Source organism: Sinocyclocheilus grahami, unplaced genomic scaffold (assembly GCF_001515645.1).
Source record: "Sinocyclocheilus grahami isolate Dianchi unplaced genomic scaffold, SAMN03320097.WGS_v1.1 scaffold117.1, whole genome shotgun sequence".
Classification (NCBI taxonomy): Eukaryota; Metazoa; Chordata; class Actinopteri; order Cypriniformes; family Cyprinidae; genus Sinocyclocheilus; species Sinocyclocheilus grahami.
The window spans coordinates 926535-949035 of record NW_015505296.1 but is presented as its reverse complement, the minus strand read 5'-3'; the positions used below and the strand labels follow the sequence as shown (position 1 = coordinate 949035).

At 37.1% G+C, this 22501-nt stretch overlaps 1 protein-coding gene across 1 annotated transcript in view; it reads left to right on the top strand.

The window, feature by feature from the left end:
* The window catches only part of LOC107589535 (calcium-activated potassium channel subunit alpha-1-like), a 287488-nt gene that overhangs the window by 243874 nt on the left and 21113 nt on the right, over positions 1-22501 (top strand). Inside the window, 6 exon segments of the mRNA XM_016278007.1 lie at positions 1662-1694; positions 6746-6839; positions 12699-12822; positions 14235-14459; positions 14906-15098; positions 18901-19014. Of these exon segments, the coding sequence (XP_016133493.1) occupies positions 1662-1694; positions 6746-6839; positions 12699-12822; positions 14235-14459; positions 14906-15098; positions 18901-19014 (783 nt within the window).

Sequence of the window (22501 nt, the reverse complement as noted above, 5' to 3'; positions counted from 1 at the left end):
TTTGTTATCGCTGCAAGTGCAGGCTTTAGGGAGCAAATATCCTGAACGAGTGAGTTAGCTGCCTCCGCTCTAAGTTACAATGACAATAACAGTCCCTCCGCTCCACCTGCCGAGACTTATCCCCTCATTACACGAGCTTTAAAGACTCTCAAGGTGCTCGGCATCACAAAGGGTATTAATTCCTGTTTTGAGCCTTCACAAGGAAGTTTCCAGCAGGGCAATCTTAGACATGTCTGTTTTGTAAACAACAGTCGCCTGGCACACTGAGAGGGGTTGCGGCTTTTTGGATTTTTTTCCTTCTCTTTTTCCTGTCCTCCTGCCTGCTCTGGTTGGTTATGGAGTTTGCCGAGGACGTGACGATCGTGGCGGGGCGGGGTGGCGCAGCCCAGAGAGTGGATCTTGTCCACTCCTTGCAGGGTGGAACTCAGCACCGTCGGCTCTTATGCAGCCTGACATGAAAATTATGTTTGCATTTTCATTTCTCCAGCTTAGCTGGTGTGTCATGAAACTCAACCTGACAGTTCCTTACCACCAGGCAGGAGCAGGGCCGGTCATCCCCTCCACCGTGTAGGACAGATGCTAGCCAGAGAGTCGGCCGACTCTTCCTGGGCCCGCAGATCGCAAGCGACATATGCCAGGACCGGCACGGGGACCCTGCTTGAGCGCTTGTGTCACCGCCCTGCCCTGGGCCTGCGCCGTGACCTTTATGGCATCAGATACAGTACTCATAACGAAAGATGAGACTTGTAACGATGGGGGCAGCAATACAAGAGCAGCCTACATGCATCCAAAATATCCTGCATTATGATTATCTGCAACAAACCTGGATACATACAGTTTGATATGCAACATATGACTTAAAGTCAACATGAAATTAAAATTAAAACTATTTACCTGCTTAATATGCATTCCAGGTTAATTAAAACAAAATCTGCAATATTAGTTCTTTTAAAATATTGTAATATTAAATATGAATTCATATTATCTCTAGTATTGTTCACATTAATGACTAATGTTGTTTGCTTTGTCACAAGTTTGTAGCATATAATAATCTTGATTCTCCCAGCATGCCATGCCTACAGTTTGGCGTTCATCTGCAGTTGACATGATAGCAATTACCGATCAAAAATGACCAGCGGTTCATTTTTACAGAAGCAATTATGTGATGGGAAACATCTGTAATTTGTTGTTTAACTATTTGCTTAAGCCTCGAGATTGCTAACATCTGTTTAATGAGTTTCACTGGTTTTCATCAAATTGAGTGTCAAGGATAAAATTTAGACTTATCAAAGCGTTCTTTTCTCCAACCAAACTCCAAATACCATAATCATCCTTGTGAGGTTGGTCGGATTTGGGCATTATATTCGTCATAGGTCTTTGGATCCGTGCTGTGGAAACACTGAACAGGCAGCTTGATTTTCATCGCTTCATTTAAATCCAGTCCCTCCACCAATCATCTCTTTTGTTTTTTGTTTCTTTAGTCATCTCCTGCTTATATAATTATCTTCATCAACTTCTTTGCTTTAACTGCTGTTAACTTGACTTTTCGTCCTCTCTGCTCTTGTGCGAGTGTGATATACTGTCTTTCTGCTATCTGTCTCACCCTCATTCTCTCTCTCTTCCTCTCCGTATCCTCTCATTGGTCTCTGCGTTCCCCTCAGCCAAATACAAGTTTAACGGATATGTCAGATCACGTAAGTGTACTTTTCTGTTTTCCTCATTCCCTCATTCATTCGTGCATTCTGCCTGCTTTGGCTCTTTGCTTTTGATTTTACCCCCACTTGCATTACAGCACAAAAGCTGCCATCCTCAGCTCTCTGTAGATTACTTGGAATTGATGGGAAGGGGGGCCATGATGACAGTTTCTCAGCACTGGGTTCTGGTCAAATGCATCAGAGGGGCTGCTCGACTTTAAAACATGTGCATGAGAAAGGTCAGGTGCTGAATAGAGGGTTCCATATGAAATCCAGATGTTGCATAAAGAGCTCTGTGTCCTTGCAAGGGTTGATTGAAGAGCTAGAAATGCTGTTCTGTATTGTGAGGCCACCAACAGCAGATGGCGCTGCAACTCCAGGGAAAATGGGATCGCAGCGGCAGTCTGGGGTTCGGTTCACAGCTGAATGTGTTGTAGGAAAGTGAGTCACCAACTAATGCTGAGAGAGCTTTAGCTTTATTGCTATTAAATTTCATTTCATATGTATCCTGATGTATTTGCATAATTGATAGGCTGAAGTGAGAATTTATTTTTAAACCGTTGTAAATGGTTTTTGTTATATTTATGAACCTGGAGGACAAAAAAATGATTTAAACTGCAAAATAATTTTAAAAGATATAATAAAAAAATCTTATGCTAATACTATTAATACGTAGGAGAATTTAAGGTGATTCAAATGTTACAATTTTTCAAAAGTGTGTGCATGCCGAATTGACTTATGTAGAGCAGCCATAAAATGAGATAAAGTTTTAAAATGCATTTTCTCACAGATGTATTTTCTATAATTTAACAATGGCCTTGACAAGAATGCACAATTGTGGCTCGTCACAGGATTTGCATTTCATAAAGGGACAGTTGCCGTCTGGATTACTGTAAATCCACAGTGAAAGTGCCACAGCGGATGTTCTCTGTATAATGCTACTCGTGTTTGACAGGGGCCAGATGAATCCAGGAGTTATCTGTGGCGGCCTTTAAATCTATGCGGCAGCTGACGGCAGAAATAACCATCTATTTATTGCTCTAAGCAAGGTTTGGGGAGCGGGCGGGAACTGCTTTTCCACTTACACCAGATATTGGTTAACCTCTTGCCTTTTATGTAGATAGCATTAGGCTGGAGTCTTATGGCTGGGATGGCAGGCAGTGAGCCCCGTGTGAAACACTCCAAGTCCCTTATACACACCACATACTCCCGTCTGTCAGACTGCAGATTGTTGTCATTTTGGTCCTTTTTGCGGCTTAAACATTTTCGTGGATTGTGTGAAGTATTTATTATTTATTTTAGATACGTTGTTTCAACATTGTTTTGTCGTATATTGAGGCAGAATGTAAAGAGATTGCTATGTTCCCTTGTGTGAGCACATCCCTACCTGCATTGAGACTTGATTCATTGTGACGGTGATCAGGAATAGTATGTTCGTGCTTTGTTCCGTCTTGTCGCAGAGCAGTTGGGGAAGAAAGTGCTTCTAATTAATTAATGTTTATTAGCAATGGAAAAACTAATGTCATATTGAACATTTCACCTAAAGTGCTTGCCAAGTGGTTAAGTAGTGTTTAATAAAACTGAGGGGTCATCGTCAATTATTCAAATATGCAGCGGTTGCCTTTATGGCACACAGATTTGTGGATCTGTCTGTAAATGGTAATCGAAGGGGGAAATAAATGGCGCAACAATGAAAATCATGTCAACTTGTATTTTCATACTTAAATATTTATGTGATTCTCATGCAGTTCAGTGATAAATTATGAATGCTTCAATGTTTTAATCATAATGTATTTAGTTTAGAAGCACTAATGGCATGTGCTTTTAGGTCACTTCTATGTAGCAATTGTAAATCTTATGTAAAACAATTTTTTTAACCAGGGATTTGATTTTAATTTACAGCCTCTTAAAATATTTGATGATTTTACCTTCTTATGACACGTTTAGTTCAGGTTGTAAAATGTCATGTGGTGTGACTGCCCAAAAGCTTCATGATATCCGTATGTGATAATAATTAATGTTAATTAAAAAAAAACACACAAAGTATATTTAAAACCTTTTTGAAAATAATGTAAAGGATATGCATACTCACATTCAAGGTGTAAAGAAAATGTTAATACATTTACCTTACACAGCATGCAATTTTTAGTCATTTAATTTAAACTTTTCTAAAAAAAAAATAGTATAAAACTTTTTCAAAACCATATGAAACCAACAAAGACATTTTTCTAATAACTTGTGTACGTGTGTTTTAAACTATATATTTTTTTTAAACGTTCCTTTTCTTTATCTTATATGTCACTGACCCAATTCACAATCATCTCTCATTGCTTTTGTCTTGCACTGTTTGACAGTAAAGGAGGAAGTTAGAGCGACTTTTCAAAACTGCTCGATCAAACTGGCCAACAGTATGGCTGTTCCCAACACTCTTCCCAGTGTGCTGCCGGTTGTGGAGTGCTCCACGACTGCCATACCTGCCATACCATTGTTAATAACCGTAAAGGAAGTCTTCTCCCTCCGGCGCCGCCCTCACAGTCACGACTCAGCCTGGCTGGTCTGAACCGGGCCCGCAGCCTGCCTGGAAAATACCGCTACCGTCCCAGCACCTTGTCTTAAACGCTCACCCTGACACTCTGTAGGTGGCGCCTTAGGACGCATTAGTCAGTGCTACCGCAGACAACCCCTTCCTCCTGCATGGGTCCCTGCAGTCACTGCTGCATGCATGTAGAGTAGCTAGTGGCTAATGTACACCCTGCCCCAACACTAAATGTGTGTGTGTAATGTGTGTAACCGAAACTGCCATCGTTAGGAGTATAGAAGTTCCAGTATAGCTAGCCTACACATAAAGTGGGGTTCCAAGGCCACTAATTAAAATTATTTTTAAAAATGATGAGACATTTTTTTCATTACATATATAAAATATTTTTATTTACATCTTTTTAATTTTATTTATTTATTTAATTACATACCTTATTTATTTCTGAATATTAATTTGACTTTTTTCAGTTTATTTCCAGTTTTAAATTAGATTTTCAATGGGTCTCAGACTTAGAACTAATCCAATGTATTTTTTCATTACATATCTTAAATATTTCATATTATTTCCAGGTTTAAAGTAGATTTTCAATGTGGTCTCAGACTTTTAAACCTAAGCCAGTTGTCATGAACACCCCAAATTTTACAAAGTGTTTAGAATTATAGTAAAATAAATGAAAAGAAACAAACTAGTAATTTCTATTATATCTCTGTTGTGCCGTAAAGCAGGCATCAGTCCATTGTCTGTCTGAGAAAGAGGAGACAGATGTCTAGCTCAATCGTTCTGATCAGAGACACAAAAAAACAAGGGCTACAGCTGCCCGTGGTATGGAACAGCAATCACACTTTGGTGGGCAGATCCTATTTTGATTGAGGTTGTAAAAGTGCCATAATGTAATTTGGAACAAGCAGAGACTTGCTGAAATGGCCGTGTTGCAGGTGGAGTTATTTCATTGTTAAGCCTTTTACTGAAGGGCACCACTGTAGCTCGTAAATCTCTGCCGCCTAATTTGGAAGAGCAAGGGCAGGAGAGAGCAGTCCGGCCCAGCCAGGCCACTCGCTCAACAACCATAACACAGAACAAAGGGCCACTGCACCGCCATCTTATCAGTAGTGATATTTTTAAAGTTGATTACTGTCTCACATTGCTCCTTCCACAGTGTAATTGCAAATGTCAAGCACTGGCATTTGGTAAAGACACAGACAGCATCTTTTGTTTAAATTTTTTAAAATATTTTGCTGTGCTGATAAATTTCTAACAGAGCCACACTAAAGTAAGCTTGCAGTGTTATAGAGTTTGGGTTTCTGTCTCTGTAATACAAATCAGACCATGTTGTGTTCAGTATCTGGTATCATACTTAAATACAAAAAAAAGAAAAAAGATGCATAATATGCATAACATGAAAAAAAAACACCGCGTACTGTGGTATACATGGAAATTATAAATAATGTTTCAGGACAGACAATGTTCAATAGTTTTTATCAACATATTGAACACTTTCTCCCCAACTTAAAGGAACAGTTCTCCAAAAAAAAAAAAGAAAGGAGAGATTTTGAAGAAATGCTTTTCTGATCCATACAGTGACACTTCAAAGTGACCAAAGCTGTTAAACCACCATAAATAAAAATTAAGTTGTTTAGTTTTTCTCTATCGCTCACAAATTTCATTTGTGCTCATGTTCAATTCTGATATGGCACCTTTAGATGCGAAGGCCAGAATTTGATGCTGTCGTCATATGAAAAACAGAAGCGTGCGCATTTTTCTAAAATTTCTCCTGTTGTGTTCCTTAAACAAGTCATACAGGTTTGGAATGACATGAGAGTGACTAAATGATGACAATATTTTTAGGGTAAACTAACCAAAGCTATAGTTTTTGAATATTTCACCTTACTATATCCATAGCATCTCAGATGCAGCTCAACCTTCAGGCCCTCAACACTCAGGCCCCTCAGTAACGTCCTTCTGGAGAGGCGTTTCAGTAAGAGAAGGCTCAGTTCAGGGTGCTTGTTCAGCGCTGAGAGTGCTTGTGGTACGGGGGACAGACTCACAGCGGAGCCATCACTCACGGCTCTCTGAGTGATGAGGATTGATTTTGCCATGTAGTCATCCATTTTAAAAAACACACCAAATTACTCTTCTTTTTCTTTTTTCTTCCCCTCTGTCATTGCTCAAGCCCATGCCCTCTAAACAATGACAGAGAGGGAAAATAGAGTTTGATATGGGCTGAAATAAATTCACACATACATCGCTCAAAACAACTATTTGAAAAGAAAATTCATGGAAAACAGGGTGTAGAACTTAATGGTTGTCCTTCAGGTCTGTACTTGCCTTCTTTAAGTGTACTTTTGTCCATACTAACACTGTTCTCTTTCTATTTTTGGAGGTCTTCACAGATTTGAGTGTTTATTGCAATGATTGATTGAGTGTTGGCTTTTGTGTTCTTTAATATGTCATCTCCAGCACACTTTACAATCCCAGCTGTCCACAGTCTGACACTCTTTGCATGTGTTTGCAGTCGAAGATGAGCATCCGTCAACACTGTCGCCCAAAAAGAAGCAACGCAATGGAGGCATGCGGAATTCACCCAACTGCTCACCCAAAATGATGAGGTAAGACACTGATTTCAAGATGCTCCCTCCAGCCTTCAAAAGGAAAGAGAGGGAGAGACAGGACGGATGGTTCTGGGATGGTGGGAGTAGGAGGAATGGAGAAGGAAAAAGAAAGTGTGGAGGGAGAGAGAGAGAGAGAGAGGAGGAGGGTGGAGAGCAGGCCTTTCAGGCCAAGGCGTTTGAGCTGTCAGCCTGTCAGCGGTTAATGATAGAGCTGAAATATTTCTGTCATGAAAGCAGCTATGAAAAGCTGTTTGAAAAATACTCTTGCTTTAAAGTCTCAGCTGTCATCTACCCCCAGTCCCGTCCACATGTAGTTCTTAAACAGTGGTGGCACTAATGACGGTGCCAACCAATCAGAGACGCCAGCATGGTTACTTAGCCTCAGGGCTCTTCGTCTATTGTGGGAACCCCTGTGAGGCGTGTTCTTCGTACTTAAGGCCATATGTGAAACGTATCATTGCAATCAAAAATGAATTCAAATATTACCTTCCTTTCATCCTGTCTGGTGGAATTAGAATGCTGCTAATTGATTTAGACTGATAAAAGGACTTGCTTTTCGCCCATGTGTCCAGGAGACGTTTATGCAGAGGTTGTAAAAATAGCAGAGACAATGCCCTCCGTTGCACATCGTCAAGTGAGAAAGTGTTGCTGAAGGTTTAGAGAACAGGACAACTTTCTGCAAAGTGATAGCCAACATGCTTGACTCTATGCATGTTTGTATTTCAATATTTTGTTTTTGTAATTTAGTGCAGTCGGTCACATTCTTTCAGTTAGTATATAATGCCATTTTATGATGCAGGCTTATTATTGCAATTATAGTAATATTTAACTTTTTAATTAACATGTTTACATGACACATAGTAGTTTTATTGATTTCTTCAATGTAATATTTAATTAATTTTTTTACATATTGTAGTAATAGTTGTAAAATGTAACATTTAATTAAAATTAGTTACATAAAACAGCAATTTACATTTTTTTTTCAATGTAATTAAAAAAAAAAATTTTTTATATTGTATTATAAATTAAATAAAATGGGGGAATTTTTGTTTTATTTAACTTTTCATTTTTATATGTAAAGTAATATTGTTTTGTTTTATTTAACAAAATATTTATTTTTCATTTGTGTGCCACCCACAAGGCATTTCGCTGTAGCTTATAATAAGTACCCCAGACAGAGGTCTCCAACATGAATCCCCCCCCAAAAGAAGCAATTATGTCGAATTTTACATACCGTAAACTGTCAGCCCTGCAGAGGATCTCGCCCTTTAGTCTGCTTTCCAAGTGAAAATGATCAATGTTCAATTGTTTCTTTTCGCTCTCGGTTTTAAACAATAAACTGCGAGTGGAATGAAAAAAAATAGCTTTCAGCGATTGCTCAGAAGGATCTTTGGTTTTTATTCCTTAACTTACAGCACAAAACTGTTTTTCTGAGCAGATTTGAAGGTCCCCGTTTGCCATGTAATGTATGCATCGACTCTTTGATCTACAAGTGATAATAATTCTTGGGAGTTATTTACCCTGTTTTGAAAAGCTTCAAAGCGGTGTCAAAGTTTTCTGTGCTTTAGGGGTGCCTGTGTGTTCAGCTGGCTCTTGGGTACTGGATGACAGGTCCTCTGTTCTAGGTGTAAGCTTTTTCAAGCCAAAGCCCTGCAGCGAAACATCAAAATTACCAAAGACAGACCCGTTGACTCCTTCAACCTGTGCCCTCCTTTTCAATATATTACAACATACATTAAATACCTCACCTTTACTAGGTGTGTTTTATCCACATTGAAAAGCGATTGTTTGAGGGAGCCTTAGGGATACTTTATTCAACAAGCAGGAAAGGGAAAAACAGCCAGCGTATACCATATCAAGTATGGTTTTTACAGGCTTCTGCGCCTCCAGGCCGTCGTAAATAAATAATGATCAACAGATTGGCTGTGGGTTTTTGAAAAGCATGCCTTTGTCAGTTTGCATGATAGGGAAAATTTTCAAAGCGAGGAGCTGCTTTCATAGGCTGCTGGTGAGGGATTCGGGGAGCCAGTGACTGCCGAGTGATGCGCTGGAATAGCTGAACGCTGTTTGAAAAGCAGCTCTCCCGGCTCTCAACTTCTGTTCTCTCTTGCTCTCTCTTTCCCCAAATGCATGTCTAGGACGCTCCTCTGGACATACCAATTAAATGGAGAACTTTCTGTCTCGCTTACGGTACCTGGTAGTTTCCTACTCCAAGCCTTTTGTTTTCAGATTAAATGTCTGTTTAAACTGAGTGTTTTTGGCTTGGTTCTTTGCAAAAATGAAATCAAGTGGAAGGTGCACCAATGTTCAAAACTTTGAAAAGTCATCAAGGCTACAGTTTTTGATTATTTGACAAAATAAATACAGTAATATTGTGAAATATTATTACAGAATAACATTAAAATAATATTATTAAAATACATGTTTTCTATTTTAATATATTTTAAAATGTGTTTTATTCCTATGATGTCAAAGCTGAATTTTCAGCGTCATTACTCCAGTCTTCAGTGTCACATGATCCTTCAGAAATCATTCTAATATGCTGATTTAGTGCATTTCTTCTTATTATAAATGTTCAAAACAGTGTTTGCTTTTGAAACCGTGATGCACAACCATTCAAATGTTTGGGCTAAGTAAAATGAAAAAAGAAATAAATCAGCAAGGATTCATTAAACTGAACATAAGTGTCAGTAAAGACATTTATAATGTTACAAAAAAATCTATTTCAAATAAATGATGTTCGTTTGATTTTTTTTCTGTTCATCAAATAATCCTAAAAATGTATCATGATTTCCAAAAAATTAAGCAGCAAAAACTATTTTCAAAATTAATAAAATGTGCCAATAATAATTAAGCAGCAACTTTCTGAAGGAGCATGTGACACTGAAGACTGGAGTAATGACTGCTGAAAATTCAGCTTTGCATCACAGGAATAAATTACATTTTAAAATATATATTTAAAATATAGATATTTTTGTAATAAATAAATATAAAAAACGTAATAATTCCACAATTTTGACCAGTTGTGTAAATATATATTTAAAAAAAGCTTATTTAGAATATCTGAAATATAATGCAATAACAATATCACACTTAAACGCTTCAAAGGAGACACAACGCATCTAATTGTGGGAAGTCACAATGTATTTGTTGGGTTTCCTAGCAGCAGTGAGTAATGTCAGATTTTATTCTGGAGTGGTGTGGACCGGTGGATTGTGCTTGTGACTGGCAGGCGACTCTGACAGCGGGTGAGAGATAGTTATCTTGGCAGAGGTGCACTACACCAGTCAGTATACTGAAGGGAGATTGAAATGACAGAGGTCCGCAGAGTGAGTGGTGAAACACACGCCACATAATGAAAAATTCAGTCGGGGTGTAAAAGCACTAAATGCTTTCACTGTTATTAGTACCTCCACACAGCCTGATGTCATCTCATGCATGCATGCTAATTGACACATTTCTGATGTGATATTTTAGCAATCAAACACAGTCGAAACGGTGTGTCAGAGAACTGTGTCACTGAATTAACCTGCTTAGGAAGGTTAGAGAGAAAAAGAGAAAAACAATAATTATGAGGTTTGTAATATGACCAGAATTTGCACTTTTTTACTACCACACATCCATTGTTGAATTTTGTACATGCAGTAGTTGAATTTGAAATTTGGCTTCAGATGTCAGTGCAGTTATTTTAGATGTAAATAAATTTTCCAGGATATTATCTGAAGTTATGCAAATATGGAAGCTGAAGCAGAGGTCCCATCATTCATTATTAGAGTGATTAACAAGGGGCTAATGCAATTTACAAACCTCATTTAGTGTTGTGTTAATTACAGCATGTTACAGAACAAGGCATAACAGGCATGGTCAGTTAAATTACATCACATGCATAAGATAAAATAATACACCCTGATGTTAATGAATAAATAGCTATTCATTGCATTGATAAATCCTGTAATTTATTGAACGTCTTTTATACATAAGCTTCAGATCTTTGTAAGAAGTGTTATACAGTAAATCCACCCTCCCGGAGCGGTTTCATATATTAATCATGTGTATGATTAATACATTATATAACAAAATCATCTCCTGTCATTATCAGACAGGACTGGTTTTTAAAAAAAAAACCTTTGTAAATGGCTGTTAATCTGTGGATAATATTATTAACAATAGCTGGGTCGAGCAGACTCTGAGAGAGCATGTTCCCCTGCAGCCACGTCTCAGAGATGGGGCTTTGTTGTCTGCCCCGAGGCCATTTCCTCAAAGCCAGCCTTTTTGGCCTGTCTCTGGCCCGGTAACATGCTGCACGGTGGGTTTTAGTTGACAGTTTTTTGCATTTACAAGAGTTCTGTGGTTTCTCTCAAAAACTGCCATCAGAAAAAGTGGAGTATTAATTCAAGTGTCACTGGGGGAGACAGATTATGACATAACTTTATTAAAATACAAACACGTAGCACATAGAAATGACTCTGGGTCAACAGCGCAAAAAAAAAAAAAAAAGATAATAGTTTTTTGTTACTTTTATATCAGTATATGATATCAGTATATGAACTTCACTGTATGTTGTACCAGTAGTTGTACAGCACTTAAGTCATTTTTATTTTACTACAGTATATCATTATTATTTCTTAGCAAATAAAACAATGCCTATTGAGACATCACCCTTTTTTGTGCTTGAATGTTCATTTTCACAGCTTTTACAGGGATCGCAAAATTTCGTTAGGAAATATGATGGCCAAACAATTAGACATTCAAAATCATTGCAATAATAATGAATTTATATTGTCAACTAAATCGTTGCAAATATATTGTGAATATTTAATATATGTATCACACATCCCTAGTTGTTTTTTTTATAATTCACAATTATTGGACAATTCTAAGGCAATAAATTTAATCTGCATAAAATTGGGCAACAAATGGCTGACTTTTTGTAATATATATATATATATATATATATATTGTATAGAGCATATTAAACGACGCATGCCGTTTAATTGAATGAATACTACTGATAAATCAAATTGTAACAAGCTCAAAACAAGCAATAACTATAACAAGCTCAAAACGACATTCGACAATTTTCTGAGTTGCTATTCATACCAAACAACCCCAGAACAGGCATCAAATGATCATGGCCACACGTTTAGTGTGTGAATTCAGCTTTTCAGTTGTATAGTTCTGCTACTGAGCTGTTTAGAAAGCTTTCAAGAGGGGTTGAATGCGAGCTGTACCTGAGTGCTGACACTTCTTTCACGGTCAGCATGCCCCACAGATCAGCTTCTGCAGGACGTGCTGATATAGGTTAGCCTGTTTGGACGAGACACACTGCTGAAACATTAATGGCCTTCAGTTTGGGGGAGCAAAATGTGATTGGGCAAATTCCTAAAATATTTAAAGTGCAGCTCTGTTAAAGCTTTTACCGTTGGACGCATCACGTCAGGAGCGATGCGGAGTAAAAGCCGGTAATTGGTGTTCCATTCTGGTGCCACTCAGTCACTGAAGTGCTCCGGCTCCAGCTCTTCCACTCCAGTGCTGTCACCGGTGCGGACGCTTTGATGACTCCGCATTCTTGGCAGCCCGGAGAGAGCTGCCGTTATGAAGGAGTCCAATGCACAAATTCAATCTGACAATGACAAGCCATGTCAGCACAGGCCTGTTTACTGCTTATTTATTGTCAATAGACGTCTGGTGAGATGTGCTGAAAGTTTGTCCTTTGACAAATGTCACAATTAAGCCCAGAAGATAAATTCCCACTGTCACTTTTTTTTTTTTTTTTTGCTAACCTGCATTTGCAAATAATGGCAAGCGTACATGTTTTCTTCTTACACGTTTTCTCCTCCTTATGCTCTATTTCAGACATGACCCTCTGCTCATTCCGGGAAATGAGCAGATTGAGAACATGGATGCTAATGTGAAAAGATACGACTCTACTGGAATGTTTCACTGGTGTCCATCCAAAGAAATTGAGAAGGTCATTCTGGTAGGTACAGTGCATTTTTAATTGCAGTGTTAATCCCACTTTTAATGTCTCTTAAAAGTGTTTTACTAAATTTTCAGGTTAAGTACTATCTTTGATCAGACAAGAACATCCAAGCACCACCTTGTCACAAGATTTTTTTTCCCCCCAGAATTGATCAAATTAACTCTCTTTAAGAACTGTAAGTGGCATAATGACATATTTTTATTAACATCCTATAATATTCATGCAGTATTGCACTATGATACATCACCCTAAATAAATCAGAGCAACAACGCGGGGAAGAATATTTCCATAAGGATGTACAATTTTATCACTAAATTCAGCCATTTTTAAAGACCAAGCAGAGGGAGTGACGATGGAGAAACTTCCAAACATTTGGTATCTCTGAAAAGCCCTGAATGTTCTCTTAGCTCTGTACAGGACATCCAGACTTAAAACTGTGACATGTGAGGTCTCAGAGAAATTCACTAAAATATAATGTTCTCTACAGAGACAAAAACTCCATAGCTGGGTACAGTAGTCAACATTTGAAGTGGATCAAAACCTTTCATCAAAGTTGTCCTAAAACCAAAATTTGTTCTGGTCTTAGGACAACTTTGATGAACGTTTTTGATTCACTTCAAATGTTAAATGTTTACTACTGTGTATATATATATATATATAATTTTTTTAAATATAAAATATGAATAATTTTTAGTGTTTTACATTAGGGAATCACAATTTTACAGACATCACTGACTCCTCAGTGTACACAAGTAAACTTTTAAATGTTTGAGAAGTGTAAAATTAATTTTGCTATTGTCTTTTTTGCACAGTGAACTTACATATCTATGCTTATTATTAGAATAGGTATGCAATTTTCAGCAAGTGCATTGTATTTTTCCCCTATCATGAAAGTAATGAAAAACATCCCAAACCTTTTTGTTCATGTTGTGTATTATTTGCCTTGTGCACAATGAACCAAAGTGTAAGAATATAATGATTATTATTTGATAATAATATGATAATTATTTTGTGGGTAAGTATATATTTGCTTTTACTAAATGAATTGAATTTCGAGTGAAGTCCTAAACAGATGTTTTTTACTCATGATAATGTGCTTGAACATGCATAAATGCTGTTGCCATTTTCTATAATGATATTGTTTCCTCTCTTTAATTATTATTGCTGTTTAATGTGCTTTTTCTCACAATTCCATATGGTGCTATTATACTTTATTGCTATTATGTGATTAAATTTCAATCAGTTAAATACAGCATGTACAATTTCTGTCCTTTTTTCATTTTAAACAATATATACACTACTCCTGCAGCTCAAGTTGTTTTTGTATGGATGGCAATAGATGAGCTCGTATTCCATTCTTGCTGATGAGATTGTAACTGTTGTGTTTGTTTCTGGCTTTTTCATCACAGACACGCAGCGAGGCCTCCATGACGGTTTTAAGTGGACATGTAGTAGTCTGTATATTTGGAGATGTCACGTCAGCTTTAGTGGGGCTTCGAAACTTGGTGATGCCTTTGAGAGCAAGCAACTTCCATTACCACGAGCTAAAGCCCATCGTATTTGTGGGCTCATTAGATTATCTGAGAAGAGAGTGGGAAACCCTTCACAACTTCCCCAAAGTCTCCATCTTACCTGTGAGTACACGCATTGAAAATGAGCATAGAGTTTTTACACTTGGAGAAAAAAAGATATCTGTAAATGTTATGTATTCATGTGACTGAAGGAGTAAGACATTACCAGCTTTTTGTATTGAAAAGTGCCAACACAATTTGATTTCAAGTGTTGATGTTCTGACAGCAGGTTTCTCTTGGCCGTGTGAATCTCAGGCTTTGCTTCCTGCTTTAGTGCTTGTTAGCATTGACTTGACTGTGTATGAAAAACACAGCCAAAAAGCTGCCGTCAGCAAAGGCTAGCCTTTTAGATTAGACTACATCTTTTCTTCCCTCAGCACATAGTTAGATCAGCTGAATGTCACTGCCTTTAGAAAAGTAAATACTTGTTAACTAATTTCCCTGAGCTCCTTTGCCGTCTTTAATTTGTTTTTCCCTTTCTTCCTCTTTCCTCTCTCTCTCCGCTTAAGGGTACACCATTAAGTCGAGCTGATTTAAGGGCCGTCAACATCAACCTCTGTGACATGTGCGTTATCCTGTCAGCCAATCAGAACAATATCGACGATGCTTCACTGCAGGACAAGGAATGCATCTTGGCAACTCTTAACATCAAATCTATGCAGTTTGATGACAGCATTGGGGTCTTGCAGGCTAATTCCCAAGGTAAGGAGTGGCCAAGAATACTTCAGTGCATAGAGAATACTCCTCAAGAGCTTTAGACTGTGAAAACAGTCATCTACTATGTGCTTTCAAAGACAACAAGGTCCAATTATCTGCGCAAATGATTAGATAAAACAAGGGAGGACATCAATTACTAAAGAATAAAAGCATGACATATGTTTGTGCATTAAGAAACACAATAAATCAGTCATTTAGACACTTTATGCAAACATTAAATAAGAAACAAAATTTCAGAATTTCTGTTTCATGCATATGTATGTTCATTATTAGAATATTCATGCAATTCTGAGCAAGTCTATTATATCCTGTAATCACAGCTCTGAAAAAAAGCCTCCCTAACGTTTTTGTGCCGATTGCGTATTTGCCTCCAATTGCTGGACCGCGGCAGATTTGTTTGCCGACAAATTGACTCGAACAGATTGTTTATGCATTCAGATAAACATGTAATCCTCTTGTGCCCATCAGGATTCATCATCATTAAACAGACTGTACAAATCAGCAGCTTCACTTTCTCAGCTGCTCTTCATTACGTAAATTACACACACCACACAAGCTGGCCCACAACAATTAACATTTAAACCATTATTGAGTATCCACTTTTTTGCATAGAAAGATGGATTTAAAACGTCAAAATGACAGCTTTCAGATGAAATGTTCATGCTGAATGGTGTGTAGAGTTGAGGAAGAGCTCATCCCTCTGTGGAGAATAATAGCTTTTAATTATACTGTTGAAGAATAGGTCATTATCAGACCTTGAAGGAATCTGTTTGCAGTGTCTGTGCTGATTTTGGGGAATTCTGTGGGTTTAAACATTGGAAAGTGTATCAAGTGTTGAGAGTACTACACCCTTATTGGTTACTGAAAGCATAATCAATTTAGCTGAATTATTAAATAAAATTGCAGGAGTGGCAGGGGATGTGTAGAAATTTGTGACTGATGGGCATTTCTAGTTCTGTGGAAATCTGTGCACAGATTCCATGTGGGCTTGGTCATTACTACGCTCTCAATTAATTTAACTCAACATCTGGCATGATCAACAGCCGAGCAATGGTGTGTAATAAAGATTTATTTAATTAACACTGAGCGTATTAGAACATATTTTATCTCACAAAGAACAGTTTTCTTGTTCTCAGATTATTCCCAAGTAAACTTTTGCAGCGATAGAAATAACAAATGATTCACATTTTTCTTTCAGTTTGTAGTTCCAACTGGGCATATAGTTATTTATTATGATTCTTAGTAATGTTACATAATTAAACATCATAATTTAATTGTCTTTAAGGCAGAAGAATCTATATATAAATGCATTTAAAAACTGATCATATTGAAATCTCTATGAAATACAGGTTTAACAAATTACATCATATCACATCATCTTGATAAATATTATTGCCCTTAGCACCTCACTGTTTCAGTGGGGCTTGTTAAACTTGTTCAGAAGGTGTTATTGAATAAATCAGCTAGCCTTTTGCCAGGAGAAAGTACTACACAGGGCACTACTAGCAGTGCTTTAGGGTTTTTTTTTTAAATAAAGTACACAAAGTCCAAGCTACATAATGCATTACCATTGAAAACTACAACACAAGGCAGAATTTAGAGCATGACTTTAAGGTGTGTGTGCATGTCTGTGTGGAGGGCGCATAACTTCATGGAGTGTAATCGATGTGCAACAATAAAAGTTGCACGAGACCAAGTGAAATGTGCTTAGGCTTTAGATAATAGTGTATATATACATTTTTCCCCCCCCTTTGTTAAATTAAATGTCAATGTTGACTAAAAGTCTGGGAATTTTAGTCTAGTTTTAGTCAATTGAAAGTCAATTTAGTCATGCTGCATAATGGTTCAAAATTATAATCACAATTAATTTTTTATCAAAATGATTATTACTGATCAAGGTTGTTGATTGTCCTGATTTATTATATTATCAGATATATAAACACACTTTCTACATTATGAAAATTGGTAAATGTCAAAAGCTGAAACAGTGATATTCCTAATATTAATTCCAATAGTTTCAAATTATATTCATGACTTTTTTTTAAACAACAAAAAAGGTTTTGTATTGTGTAACCATTTATTCAGTAACCAGTAAAGTTTGTATTTTTTTTAATCTATTTAGTCCTTTTTTTGGTCAACAATATTGTTTGTTGATACAGTCACATATAATGTTTAATGATGTCACTGACATTTTCATCTCCTAGCCATAAAAAACTGATTTTGTTAATGAAATTATCACTAGTTTCAGTGGGTATCTAATATTCTGACCCAAAATTCTGCTTAATACTGGCACTGTAACCAGGTATTTGGTTCCAGAGATCAGAATATTGTCTTAATCTGGTTATGACAGAATATGAGCAAATTCTGATAAATATCAGAATATTCTTGCAAGTATATGCAGTCATTTAATTGTTTAGATGCTTTATAGTGCAAAATACCAATGTATTTATTTAAAACAAAGTACAATCAACAGTACTCTTACTCTTGTTTATTGGTATCAAATTGCTCTTATTTATGAGCTGAAGCAAAAATGCTTTTCAGTATGCCACATGGTCGACACTGACTGTCACTGCATATCTGATGTCCTCACAATACACAAAACAGGAGATGGGATTATTCTCTGCACATTTAAAACAAAGTCTTAAAACAGTCTCTCTTTGTTTTTCTATTCTTTTGTTTAGAGCTACAGAGAGAGCTAGTCTATTGAACTTCCCCATTGAAAAGGATAACCCCTGTTCAGAATCCTGCAGCCCTTTGAAAACTTTGTGACCTGAATCTTTTCCCTGCATTATGTTTGTCACTGTAAAAACTATACGCTTGCATTTTTCTTCAGTCGATGGATGTCAAAACAGGGCCAATGCATTATGCATATAGCATTACTGATTTAAAGTGTTTACTTGTCAGCTTGAGGAAATGCAAAAGTGTCAAGTCATGTGAATTCATACTCTTGTCACTCCTGCTTGTATTTCATGGCATTTCACACAGCTGAAGCAAAAATGCTTTTCAGTATGCCACATGGTCGACACTGACTGTCACTGCATATCTGATGTCCTCACAATAAACAAAACAGGAGATGGGATTATTCTCTGCACATTTAAAACAAAGTCTTAAAACAGTCTCTCTGTTTTTCTATTCTTTTGTTTAGAGCTACAGAGAGAGCTAGTCTATTGAACTTCCCCATTGAAAAGGATAACCCCTGTTCAGAATCCTGCAGCCCTTTGAAAACTTTGTGACCTGAATCTTTTCCCTGCATTATGTTTGTCACTGTAAAAACTATACGCTTGCATTTTTCTTCAGTCGATGGATGTCAAAACAGGGCCAATGCATTATGCATATAGCATTACTGATTTAAAGTGTTTACTTGTCAGCTTGAGGAAATGCAAAAGTGTCAAGTCATGTGAATTCATACTCTTGTCACTCCTGCTTGTATTTCATGGCATTTCACATAAAAGGTTTTCAGGATCCACTTCACCACTTTTATGGTAACAAAATGAACAGCATATAAAATTTATACCTGCTAGTTGATGGAAGGCAGCAAATGCTAAATATGCCTGAGCTGACCCTTAAAAGTGGAGGATCTATATTTCACTGTTTTAGACTAGCATGTGGTATCCTGACACCACAAACTCTGCAATATGTTCTCTACATTTAGCATTATACAAATAAAATCTCATTTGTATTGGCTGACTGTTATGCTACTGGTTTGGTCACCATTGCAATCCTTGAATCTGTTTTGGCACCATAAGCAGAGTAAAATGTGACAGTCGTTTTCCTCTTTCTCTTCCAGGTTTCACACCTCCGGGGATGGATAGGTCATCTCCAGATAACAGTCCAGTGCACGGCTTAGTGCGGCAGGCATCCATCACCACGGGATCAAACATCCCGATCATAACTGAGCTTGGTGAGACACGACTGCAGTCATACTGCTAACATGTCAAAGTCAAGTGTGATTAGAATCTAAACTCCTGTTTCAAGCCACACTGATGTCTTCCTTATGAAGTGTGTGTTTGTGATGTGTGTAATGGCGCACCTGAATATTTCACCGACTTGGTCCTCATCAATTGTGCCTTTAATGCACTGGAAGAGACCTAGACTTATAGGGAGAGAAAAAAAGCATGTAGTAGCAAAATGGATACATTTATAAATAACAATGAGGGTGGCACTATTCCCATGGTGGGGGGACTCATGAAAGTTTTACATCTCAGAGGGCAATATAAAGCACCAGAGACCAGTCGCTCCAACTCTCCACTGACCCAATTACAGCGAGTTACACTAGAAAGGCTGCAAAAGAAAAAGTGCCTCACAGACGCTTAAAACTTCATGCAAAACACGCTCCTCACACGCACACATACACGTATGTACTACTGTCCTCTTAACATGAGATGCAAAAGTCCTCCTCCCTGAGGGGTTGCAAAGTCTTACATCTTGGACACATGGGGCCTGATTTACTAAAGGTTTCTGGCATTTTCATATTGGTAGAGGTGAAACAAATATTCGAAAAAGAAAAAAAAAGAAAGAAAGAGCAACTCAAGAATAATCAGTATAATCTTATACGAAGGCTGTTCATATCATCTGTCATTAAAGACATTGACTAATACTTGACTTTGACTAATCTGAAAGCGTGAGTTTGACTTTGAGTTGAGAGGATATTTCAGCCTCTTGACAATGTCCTCCTTTTAATTCAAAAAGAGAAAAGCTAGATATTCAAGCTAATAATAATAATAATCAAGCTAATAATCCCAAGAATTGTAAATATGATAAAAGTGTCGATAACATGAGTTGCTACTTGTTTATAGTTATCTGAATTGGTAATTTCTTAAATTTTCCCATTCTGTTTTCCTGTAAATAATCATTGCTGACAGGAAGCTAAATTTATAATTTTTTTGTTTGTTTGTTTTTGAGTTAATAAAAAATGGAGAATACATTGTACATATAAATCATTTATCAAATGAAATGAAGTTCAATTGTTGAGATGAACTACAGAAGTGCAAATTATATATTTATAATTTGCTTAAAAATATATATCATACCTTCATGCAAATCCTTCCCAGCTAACACACGAAGTACCGGTTATGCTATTTATTGGTACTTTACTTTTATTTCACACGTTGCATGCTCGTAGTTTCTTTTGCGCTTTAGTGAAATTATATACTGCATGCGCCGCCGTATTTGCGCGTGCGATTGAAGAGTGCGACAGACACAGTATAATGTCTGACAGGACAGGATAGTTCATTTTTCTGAGGTGGGAGACTTTTTAATTCATAACAAGTTAAAAAAAATAATGATAGAATAATGAGAATGACATTAAGCCTGACAACATCTCATCTGACCGCAGATACTGAATCGGGACAGCATGTTTTTCTCAGGCAGTCTTTACTTAAAGGGGGTCCTATTATGCTTTTTCACTTTTTCAACTTTAGCTAGTCTGTAATGTTGCTGTTTGTCTGAGCATAAAGTTAGCTGCAAAGTTACAAAGTTCAAAGTCCACTTCAAAAAGAGATATTTTATTTAACAGAAATCACTTTTCAAAAACTACAACGAACGATTCGTTTGGACTACAACGCATATTTTCCGGGATTTGTGATATCACAAATATCGACGAATGGGACGAGACCTGGTTGAGCTGCACTAGAGAAGGCAACGAGTGTTATCACTATGTCGGAGACATGCTATCTTTCCCAAGGCAGACAAACTTAGAGTGGTTACAATCATCCAGGTTTAAATCGTGCTCAAATTGATTTGATTTTGATGCAATATTTACACTGAAGCTCGCAGCTCGCAGGCGGCTATGGTAAGGGGCATGTCATTTCCCGACCAGGCGCCGAGTGCTGCCAATCACAACACACACTGGCCCAGCTAACCAATCACAGCACATTTCGCCTTCATTTGATACTGGAACTATTCGAGCCGTTCATGCCAGACCTGGGAGAGAGGTGTTGTAATAATGTAAAATATGTGAAAAAGAATGTTTTTCGAACAACCTAGTATGAGAACCTTTTCTAACACCCCCCCAAAAAAATCAAGACTTTGTAAAAGAGCATAATAGGACCCCTTTAAACTGAAAAAAAAAAAAAAGTGTCAACAGCTTTCATGCACATCTTTCAAAATAAAAGTCTCACATCAGAAAGACAAAAACAAAGCGATATACTGAATGTGACGAATAACCTTCAAAAGGCTGTGATTTGATTAGCGCTGCACATTCAAAGTCCGGTGCTGCGCTGCTTTGTGTTCTGCCGTTACCGGGGAAATAGTTATAGGTCTGCCAAAAGCGTCACCTGCTGGCAGAGAATTAATGTGCATTTTCAATAAAACTGTTGTTTAGTTTAGATTTCAGACAAATGCAAAAATCGACCCATGTTTTTGTCCTGCAAACATGCGGAGCTTTAAATGTGAACTGGTGGATCGATAAGAAGACAATGCATTTTAAAAATCTAAACAGTATAGGGGTGTGCGATATGTATGGTTTGCGATAATATCGTAATTGTTTTAATGATGTGCGATTTGATATTATCGAGTATATCGCGAAAAGCAAACAAAACACACCTACAGAGTGCACGCATACAACTTAGTAGTTTAGACTAGTGCGCGTGCACATTTAGAGCATGTTCTTTCACTGCATGAATCAGTCTATTAAAATGCATTCATGCATTCAACATAATTCAAGATATGGGGCAGAAAATGTATATATTTATATAATTTCATATAGTTAATATCACACGAAGAGTGACGCTTTTTTCTCCAAAAGTCAGCATGATTACAAATGTGATATTGATTTTATACAACAGAAACAAATATAAACAAGAAGTTAATATTAAGAGACTTACGTTTTAGACACCATTTGCCTGTTTTTGCTCTATTTCGCCAACAAAAATCATTCCAAACACAGCCACAGCGCTGTTTTGCATCTCTGAGTATTGTTCCTGAATGAATCAACCGTTTAAAAGATTTGGTTCAATCACAATGACTCCCTTAACAGTGACTTGCTGCCACCTACTGGCGGTTTAAATTGCACTTTTAAGGTATACAAGGTACTTTTAAGGTCATTTTTAAAATAATTTCAAACATCAGTTTTCAATGTTTTATGTTTAATATATCAAAACATTATTTATGCATTAGTAAATGCAGGTTAAAGTATTCCATGTCCCTCAGAGCTGCATTAAACAGTGTGTAAATGCATCTAAATGCCACTTCTAATGCAGCTAAAGATTTAAGATAAATTTAGTTGATACTGATTTCATTTGCTTGGTAACAGCCCAAATGCAAGAATTTGACTCAAAAGATGGTACATACTTTTAGAAAAAAATGGCTTAAAGGTAAAAATGCCCATAAAACTGGTTGGAAATTATTAATTTCTATCACTGCTGTGAACTGACCACACAGAATATGAA